This window comes from Trichosurus vulpecula, chromosome 4 (assembly GCF_011100635.1).
Source record: "Trichosurus vulpecula isolate mTriVul1 chromosome 4, mTriVul1.pri, whole genome shotgun sequence".
NCBI classification, from domain to species: Eukaryota; Metazoa; Chordata; class Mammalia; order Diprotodontia; family Phalangeridae; genus Trichosurus; species Trichosurus vulpecula.
In genome coordinates this window covers 198,433,623-198,442,497 of record NC_050576.1, presented here as the reverse complement: position 1 = coordinate 198,442,497, position 8,875 = coordinate 198,433,623, and the positions used below count along the sequence as shown (strand labels likewise).

At 50.5% G+C, this 8,875-nt stretch overlaps 2 protein-coding genes across 2 annotated transcripts; both read left to right on the top strand.

Annotated features, from left to right (window-relative positions):
• The first annotated feature begins 247 nt into the window (after positions 1 to 247).
• Positions 248 to 2,741, top strand: GALR2 (galanin receptor 2). The gene is made up of 2 exons (XM_036753395.1): positions 248 to 654; positions 1,946 to 2,741. Exons 1-2 carry the CDS (start codon positions 248 to 250, stop codon positions 2,739 to 2,741), a joined length of 1,203 nt encoding a protein of 400 aa, XP_036609290.1.
• Positions 2,742 to 4,240: 1,499 nt separating this feature from the next.
• ZACN (zinc activated ion channel) lies at positions 4,241 to 8,845 on the top strand. The gene is made up of 10 exons (XM_036755646.1): positions 4,241 to 4,275; positions 4,657 to 4,712; positions 4,921 to 5,045; positions 5,173 to 5,217; positions 5,423 to 5,529; positions 5,800 to 5,969; positions 6,896 to 7,020; positions 7,216 to 7,426; positions 7,898 to 8,050; positions 8,655 to 8,845. The coding sequence occupies exons 1-10, from the start codon at positions 4,241 to 4,243 to the stop codon at positions 8,843 to 8,845; spliced, it is 1,218 nt and encodes a 405-aa protein (XP_036611541.1).
• Positions 8,846 to 8,875: the final 30 nt, after the last annotated feature.

The window sequence follows — 8,875 nt, the reverse complement described above, 5'->3', positions numbered from 1 at the left end:
CCCACTCAGCCTGCAGTTCCCTTGGGACAAAGCCAGCTTCCTTTGCTCCTCCCCTTTTTCCCCCCAAGTCTCTTCCCCCCTGATCGCCTCCATCCTTTTCTCTCCAGCTGGAACTGCGGTAGGGCTTCTGCAGCAGCTGGTCTGTGGAGAAGTTAAGGTGTTGTTGCATGAGAAGCAGAGGCAACTTGGGACCCAGAGCTAGCTCGAAGGGGCTGGAATAGCTGGTCACCCCAGACCAAGGAGCAGAATGGAACGAGGTGTAGACGGATTCCTAGGTTTCCCCTGCAGCATGAATGCCTCCGCCGCCCTGGAAAACGGCAGCGAGGCGAGCGGCAGCTGGGAGGGTTGGCAGCCCGAGGCAATCATCGTTCCAGTGCTCTTCGCTCTCATCTTCCTCGTGGGCACCGTGGGTAATTCGCTGGTCCTGGCGGTGCTGCTGCGCAGCGGCCAAATGAGCAGCACCACTAACCTGTTCATTCTCAACCTGGGTGTGGCGGATCTCTGTTTTATCGTTTGCTGCGTGCCCTTCCAGGCGACCATCTACACCCTGGACGGGTGGGTGTTCGGCGCGCTGCTTTGCAAGGCAGTGCACTTTCTCATCTTCCTCACTATGTACGCCAGCAGTTTCACGCTGGCTACCGTCTCTCTAGATAGGTGAGTAATTCGGCTTGTGGGTGGGTAGCGGGAGAGATCTCCTCAAGAGCCCTTCCCTTTCCTCATGAAACCCTTGGGAGGTGGGGGACCAAGACCGAGAAGGTGGAAAGGCTGAAGGAGAAAAAACAGGAATAGGAAGGAGGGCGAATACAGAGGAAGATGGGGAGTCTAGAATTAGGGAGGCAAGGAGGCGAGAGCAGAAGGACGAGGTTTAAAGTAGATATGGATCTGGGCCTGGGTACAGGAGACCTAGTTCAGGAAGTAGGCTGCTTGAAGAACCCCAAGTGGTCGCCGCAGGTGGCAGACCCAAGGTTCATGCAAAAGAAGGCACGGCCCCAGAGCAGCTGGTGAACTTCGAGTGTGTTCACAATTCTCCAGGTTGGTCGGTGGCCCTGAACCTCTTTCGCGGAGTCCTTCGGGCCGGGCCTGGCTGGAGCAGTCAGGAGGAGAGCCCAGACGTGAGTTGCCACACAGGTATTGCGCAGCAGAGGAGAGCAGACTCTCCGCCAAGTTTCTGTGTGCTCTTTCCCGGCGCTGTGCTGCGGCCTGAGAGAGGCTGGAGGAAAGCTGAGACATACTCACCTAGGACCTCATCTGCAAAATGGATCAAAGGAAGGGGAAAAGGGTTGGAAAGAGACCTAGACGCTCCAGGAGTTCTTGACAAGGAAATCCAGTCCGAGGCTCAAATATCCTTCCCTCTTCCCGAGTCTTTTACTGTCCTTAGGATAGGTCCCCAGAAACATCCACTGGCTGCCATGGTATATAGCTCTATTATACAAAGCCGAGAGACAAGGGTCCATCTAGAGTGGCCCTCCAGGCTCAGTGAGTTTCACTAGACACAGGCAGAGTGCCTGCTTTATTACAGGAGGCTGCCTCAGCTATTTCGGTAATTAGGACAGCACGCAGAGTTTGGAATTTGTTTCTTAGGATTCTGTCAGTTTATTGGAAGAGCTACAAATAGGAACTTGGGTTCCATTTCCCATTCTCTGCTCTTCCAGGGTGGAAATCCTTGTAGCCTTGGGGACAATTGGGTGACAAGAGCCACTTGTCCTAGTCAGGACTCTCCAGGAACTATACTCATTCCTTCGAAGGGAACCTTCAAATAATTCATAAGAGGTCTGAGACCTCGAATGGACCTGTCTTTGGGAACGTGTCTGTAGAAATGGGAATGCGGGTTCTATTTTCCTGAAATGAGCGGCTCCTGACCTTCGTTTCTGTGACCGTGCTCCCCAACCCCCACTCTCAGCCTTCAGCAGTCCCCGACACTGACTTCTCTCTCTATTCCCTGAAGGTATCTGGCTATCCGCTACCCATTGCACTCCCGAGAGCTGCGGACTCCTCGGAATGGGCTGGCCGCCATAGGCCTCATCTGGACACTGGCGCTGATTTTCTCGGGGCCTTACCTCAGCTACTATAGTCAGTCGGAATTGGCCAACCTGACCGTGTGTCATCCCGCCTGGAGTGCACAGCGACGTCGAACCATGGATCTCTGCACCTTCGTCTTCAGCTACCTGCTGCCAGTTCTCGTTCTGGGCCTGACCTATGCTCGAACCCTGCGCTATCTCTGGAGGGCTGTGGATCCTGTGGCCGCTCTTTCCGTATCCAAACGCTCCAAGCGCAAAGTGACGCGCATGATAGTCATCGTGGCCGCGCTCTTCTGCCTGTGTTGGATGCCCCATCACGCCCTCATCCTCTCTGTCTGGTTTGGCCACTTCCCTCTCACTCGAGCCAATTATGTGCTGCGCATTCTCTCGCATCTAGTCTCTTATGCCAACTCCTGCGTCAACCCCATTGTCTATGCACTCGTCTCCAAACACTTCCGCAAGGGCTTCCGCAAGATCTGTGAGGGCCTGCTGTGCCGAACTCCTCAGCTCGTCTCCCGTGGCGTGCGAGTCGCCCCAACGACCACTCACCGGGGCAGCCTGCTGGTTCACGACTCCGTGGCTATGATCCCGGTTTGCAAGGTGGCGGATCCCACCTTTCTGGCTCCTGAACATCCTCCTCCAAGAGACTCAGTTCTGAGCCCCTTACCGGGCCCGTCCTGGAGAGTAGAGACCCCTGTACCAACCTCCCCTTCAATGAAATGAGAACTGAACAGGGAGTTTAAGAATGTCGTTTTCCCTGGAAAGACTGACATGAGCTGACGCAAAGTGAAATGTCCTGGGCTCAAAGTAATAGCAATATTGTAAGTTGATCAACTGTGAATGACTTAGCCATTCTCAGCAATACAATGATCCGAAACAATGCTGAAGGACTTAGGATGAAAAATGCCGTCCATCCCCAGGGACAGAACTGATGGTGTCCTACAACAGATGAAGCATTGCTTTATTTTTCTTGAGTTTGGGGTGGTTTTTTGGGGGGCTGTATGTTTTCTTCCACAACATGACTAATGTGGAAATGTCTTGCATGACTACACATGTATAACCTATATCAAATTGCTTGCCTTCTCAATGGGGGGGGATGGGGAGGAAGGGAGAAAATTTGAAACTGTTTTAAAAACTAATGTTAAAAACTGTTTTTAGATGTAACTGGGACAAATAAAATACTAAGGGAAAAAAGAATGACGTTCTGGAGGGGGTTGGAGGGCGGGAGCAGTCGGGAGATAATGGTCTCCGTGGTTTAATTAAAACGCACAAATTGCCTAAAATGCTGTGGATCCCGCCATTGTCAACGTGAGGTGGGGGAGCCCTCTGGGGTTTAGGGACTGTATAGAAAGAATCCGAGCAATTATAAAGAGGGCTGCCGGTCCTCACCCTATTACGCCCTTGCGTTTTGTTGAAACAACCCTTTCCGATCCTCAACCAATGAAGTTCTGAAACTTTGGAACTGAGACGCCAGCAACTGTGTGATAGCTAAGAAATAAGGAGACTGGGTAGCCCGGCAAAACAAACAAAACAAACAAACAAACAAAAAAAAAAACCCAGCCAGTCCGGCTGTCAGGGAATCTGGGGATGGGAGAGAGGGACCAGATATGGAAGGAGAAGCCACTTTTGGCACTTGGCGGGTCTTTGCGCACCACTTGTGTCCTATAGAGCTGTTTGAGGACTTCGAAGAGACTGAAGTGTTTAAGTGCGCTTAAGTTAATTGTTAAGAGAGGCATATACACTCCTTGGTGGTGCTTGCTCGAATTGGGACTTCCTGGCTATCCCCGACCGAATTTCCCTCCAACTGTTGGAAATCACTCGGGGGAAGGCACATATCCACTTAGGATTCCAGTTGAGTCGCAGGCCAAGATTTGTGCTGCCCTTAAAGTCATTTTCAGCAACCCCCCCGCCTTCTCTCTTTCCAGGGTTTGAAGAGTTTCATATGAAGCCCAGTTCTGCAAAGTTTGCGCTGGCCTGGAGTGAAAGCTATGATCGGCTTTCGTAATGTAGTCGTAATATAGGCACTGCGTTATGAGAGAACCTAGACTAGAAACAGCCACCCCAAGCTTGCCTTCTGCCCTAGCCCCTCCCAACCTCCTTGGCTTCTAGTGCCCACTTTCAGAACGTTAATTGTTTACAGGAAGTATGTGCACGGTTGCCAATAATATTCAAGCCATATCCAAAGCTACCTTTTTGTCTACCAGGGTTCCCCGTGTGGTTCCATGGAGCCAGGACAAATTCGCAGAGGTCAAAAAATGTGTGAGCGCCTGATGTCCAAGATCAGCCTCAGTTCCTGAACGTTAAATTAGGCCCCAGGTGAAGGGGAGGGGAGCTGGTGAGTTTAGGCTCAGGGACAGGTGCAGGGGCGGGCGTGACCGGCTCTGGGCTTTGTTTTCGGCTATTTGCGGAACTGAGGGAGGGCAGATGAGCCCCAGACTCGCAGTAGTTCTTATCTCTTGCACTGAGCAGCGGGCTAGTCTGCAAACCAGATTTTGCCCGCTACTGGCTGCCACCTGTAAGAGCGAGCACGACTTTGGAGCTAGGGGCAGGGGGAGACCTAATTGGGGTCAAGACTCGGTCCCCCAGCTCTAGTCCTGCGCAAGATCAGGTTAAACGTGTCCCTCTAATACATTTGCAGAACCTTCCTGATGGCGATTCTGAGGCTGCTGCTTGAGCTCACCCTCCTTGGGTCCGGTATGGTTAAGCCCAGTTAATCCCTTTTCCCGGCCCCTCTCCCTCGGGCCATCATCCCTCCTTTCGCTCCTCCTCCCTGACTGCATCCTTGGAGAGGAGGGTGGGATCAGATATTTGGGGATTGCTACCTCAGGGCGCCTGGTTAATACTGTTAAGTCTCTCCCCACCCCTTACCCCCACTACTGTCTTCGTCTTCCCATTTCCACAGCCTGGAAGCCCCTCGCCTGTCTGGACTCACTCTTGGCTGCTGCTATCAGTCCTCAGATCCCAGATAATGGGAGTGTGCCCCTGATAGTTGACGTGCACGTGTTTGTGTCCAATGTCTTCGACGTGGTGAGGAGGGCCGTGACACTGGGAGGGAAGGCGGCAGGAGCCTAGGATGTGCCCTGACTTTTTGCTTTCCAGCCTCCTTGCCCCCGAGGTGATGACGCTGTCTTTTTTCTCCCTCTTTCCCTAACAGGACATCTTGCAGTATACAGTGTCCTCCTCGATGCTATTGAAACTGGTGAGAGTGGAAACAAGGGGTGGGGGAAACCAGTTAACGGGGAAAGGAAGGGACGGAAGGCTACCCCAGTTGCGGTTTAGAACGCAAATCAGGAGCGCAGGCTTCCCGCCAGACACTTTCTTTTGTCGTCGCGTACAATAAAGTCTCTCTGCCACTTCAAGGGGAGCAGGAGCTGGGGAGCTCAGCCTTACTCCTGTTTTCCTAGTCGTGGTTCGACCCTCACCTATCCTGGCTAGAGAATACAGATCCACGGAATTTCATCACTTTGCCCTCAAACGCACTGTGGACCCCGGACCTCACCATCCAAGAGGCGTAAGTGCGCTCTAGGTGATGATTCCTGGTTCTTCCCCAAAGCTCCACTCCGTGGACTTTACATATTCCCTAGACTCTGTCCCTAAGGCTTTCCCTGGAGTCTGTCACCTATGCTTAGCGCAATTTCGGTTGTAGCTTCCAAAAACTAGGTGAAGGGGGTAGTAGGGCCACTTTTCCGACCTTCCAACCTACTGCTTTGAGCCATAGAGTCAGGATGGAAGCAGCAAAAGAAGAAATTGGCATCCTGGTGTTGGGCTCCTCTTTCCATAGCCTCTGGGTAGAATGGAGGGAGCACAACCCACGGCTGCGGGTAAGCAGAGAGGGTTTCGTGGAGCTCTACACTGCGCTCACCACCAAGACTAACTGCGACTTTGAACTTCTCCACTTCCCCAGTGACAAAAGTGACTGCAGCATCAGTTTCTATGCTTTCAGCAACACAGGTATGGGGAAATGGATGGGAGGTACAAGAACAGGTTCAGAATTCACTCTTGCACCAATTCTATTCTCTCTCAGCCTCTCATTCCTATTAGTTTTAGAATTCTTCAGTCTTGATTTGCTTCTCTTGGTTCTGCTTGGACTCCCCAGCTAAAAACAATTCACTCTTTTAACCCCCCAATGTCAATCCACCCTAAACCTTCCATTTGATTCAGGACCAGTCCTAATCATCTGGCGTAGTTACGAAACCAGCTCCACATCTAGCTAGAGGCCTGGTATCCACCTGTGTTCCACTATCCTGCCCATTTCTGTCCCCCTTCCCCCATCAAGGTTTTAAATTTTAAAGAACACGAGTGAGATACCACTAACTATTCCATGCTTTCTGTCCCATTTCTATGAAAAAAGAAAAACCCTAAAACCATTGCCTTGGTCAAGAGGAACTGGAGGATATTATAGAATGTAATGACTCCCACCAGTCACCTCCAATATAATTTTTTTTTTTTGCTAGAAATTACTCTAGTACTATGAATGAAGATGGCAACATAATGGTCATTCAAATGTAATGGCTTCAGGAACTCAGAAAAACCTTTTAAGTAATTACAGTAACGTGGTAATAGCTGCTAGCACTTACACAGCACTTCAGCATCTGCAACGCATTTTACATATTACCTCAATTATTCAGCAGCATTGTGAGGTGGGCGCTACTATCATCCCCATTTTACACATACCCCCTTAAAAAAAACTTGGGCAATTCTCGTGTGTGGGGTAACTCCTATGCTCCATAGACCTTTTCCTTATGTCCATGGCCTTGGATCACTTCCACCTCTGTTCTCAAACTCTTGACCCATCCTCCAAAGCCAGGGACCCAGGGAGGAGGCATTCATTCCTCTCCTCTTGGTTTACCATTCCCCTTCTTCCCACTCCTATCCAGCTAAAGAGTTAAAGTTTCATCCCCATGCAGTGAATGAGATCGTGAGTGTGAAGCGTGAATATATGGTTCGAGGCTTAAAAGCTCAGGTCCCAGAACGGCAACTGGTGCCTTGCTTCCAGGTGACGGTGAGTAGGAGTATACCAAGCTAGGGAGGGGGAAAAGAGGGAAGTAGGACAATGAAATCATTCCTATAGCGTCCCTCCTAGGGTTTTACTGCTCTGGAGTACCTGGGAAGAGCAAGGCTTAAGGGGAGGGAAGCTGGGTCATTTACCTGGGGCAGGTGCTTTAGAGTTTCTTGAAAAGCACTTTTTTTTCTCCAGCTAAGCCTAGAGAACACGGCTGTGAAGACAACAATGGCCTTGCTGGTGCCAGGGGTGGCAATACTCCTGGCAGATATCTGTGGCAGCCTCCTGCCTCTGAAGGCTACTGAACGTATCTCTTACAAAGTGACACTGCTGCTTAGCTACCTTGTCTTCCATTCGTCTCTGGTGAAGGCCCTCCCCAGCTCTTCCTCCTGCAGTCCTCTCCTAAGTAAGCACCTTCATCAAATATGGGGACTTCATCTTCTCTGGCCTCCCAGCTCACCCTTAGCTCCTTTCCTTCCTTACTCCACTGTCCATGGTTCTCATATCTAACCCCATCTCTCTGAGGACCAAACTAGAATATCTGAGACTGCATCATCATTAATCCTTGTCCTCCTTCCCCAGTCTCTAGTAAAGTCTGGTCTAGAGATTTTTCCCCATCAGGACAGAAAGACTATTGCAGAGGCATATTTAAGCTCAATATAAGGAAACGCTTCCTAACAAATAGAGCCATCCAAGAAGTAAGTGGGCTGCCTCAGGAGGTGGTAGGCTCTCCTTCACTAGGGATCTCCAAGGGGGGGCTGGATGACCAACCACTCACTGGATGCTATAGATGAAATTCTCTTGGTCAAGTACAAGTTGGACTGGGTGTTTTGGAGATTCTCATCCCTTCTGACCCTGTTGTTTTCCCTCCTTCCAGTTTCCTACTTCACACTGCTACTGATACTACTTTCCCTCAGCACCATGGAGACCGTGCTAATGTATGGCTTGATGGCTCGGGGCGACTTCAGCCCAAATCCAGCCCCGAGAGAGGAAGGGTTAGACACTGCAAATCCAGGGCCCAGATCTGAAGGTAGGCAGAGGCAACCCAACACGAAAAGAAAACAAGGAAGCCTTAGAAGTCTATTTTGTGAACAATTATAAAGGCACGGGGATGATGACTCTGTTCTGGCTGGAGTCCTTGAACTCCACCCCCGTCTAAGCAGGAAGGTGCCTAGCACCTTTAGTTTCCCTTAAAATGAAACAAATACCAAGTCCCATCCAAAAGAGCTCATTCTCTTTCTACTAATGAAGTAGAATATATCTGGATAGCTCAGTTCAGCCTAGGGAGGGAGAGCACTTTTAACCCTTAGATGTCAGTAAACTCGTACTCCTGGGGCAATACCTAAACCAGCTTCCTTAAGAAGTTCTCTAAAATAAGGAATAGCTGAGGGATTTCTACTCTGGATACAAACACCTAGATTTAGAAGGACATCTGTGGCAGGGATTTTTTACTCGTATATGCATGTTTTAGTTGCTGGAAAGTGATTTAACTCTGTACCTCTCCCCTCCTGCCCTCCCCTCCAAAAAGATCCCAGGGCCAACAGTGCAGTCTGGCCCCTTGTGCTCATCTTCTGTTTCAGGGGAGGGTGCTACCACATGAGGGTCAGCCTCCACTCTTAGCATTTCTCCCATAGAGCCCCAAAGGAGAGATGAGGAGCCAAGAAAGACTTGGGCTGAGGCTATGGACCACATCTTCTTGCTGACGTATGTAGCCATCATCGGATGCAGTCAAATCATCTTTGTCATAGTCTGGGTCTGGTGGGAATGCAAGTCTGACCCACCTCCCGCTGAGGATATTCCTCATGGAGGAAGGCCCGAGTTCTAAAGGGGAGACACCAGAAGCTGGATTCAAGAT

Excerpts from the sequence above, each read along its gene's own strand:
- GALR2 (XM_036753395.1), top strand. The coding sequence starts at position 248 with ATGGAACGAGGTGTAGACGGATTCCTAGGTTTCCCCTGCAGCATGAAT. Across the intron at positions 655-1,945 it reads GCTACCGTCTCTCTAGATAG|GTATCTGGCTATCCGCTACC; the intron begins GTGAGTAATTCG and ends TATTCCCTGAAG.
- ZACN (XM_036755646.1), top strand. The coding sequence starts at position 4,241 with ATGGAGCCAGGACAAATTCGCAGAGGTCAAAAAAT. Across the intron at positions 5,530-5,799 it reads GACCTCACCATCCAAGAGGC|CCTCTGGGTAGAATGGAGGG; the intron begins GTAAGTGCGCTC and ends CTCTTTCCATAG. Across the intron at positions 7,427-7,897 it reads CTCCTGCAGTCCTCTCCTAA|TTTCCTACTTCACACTGCTA; the intron begins GTAAGCACCTTC and ends CCCTCCTTCCAG.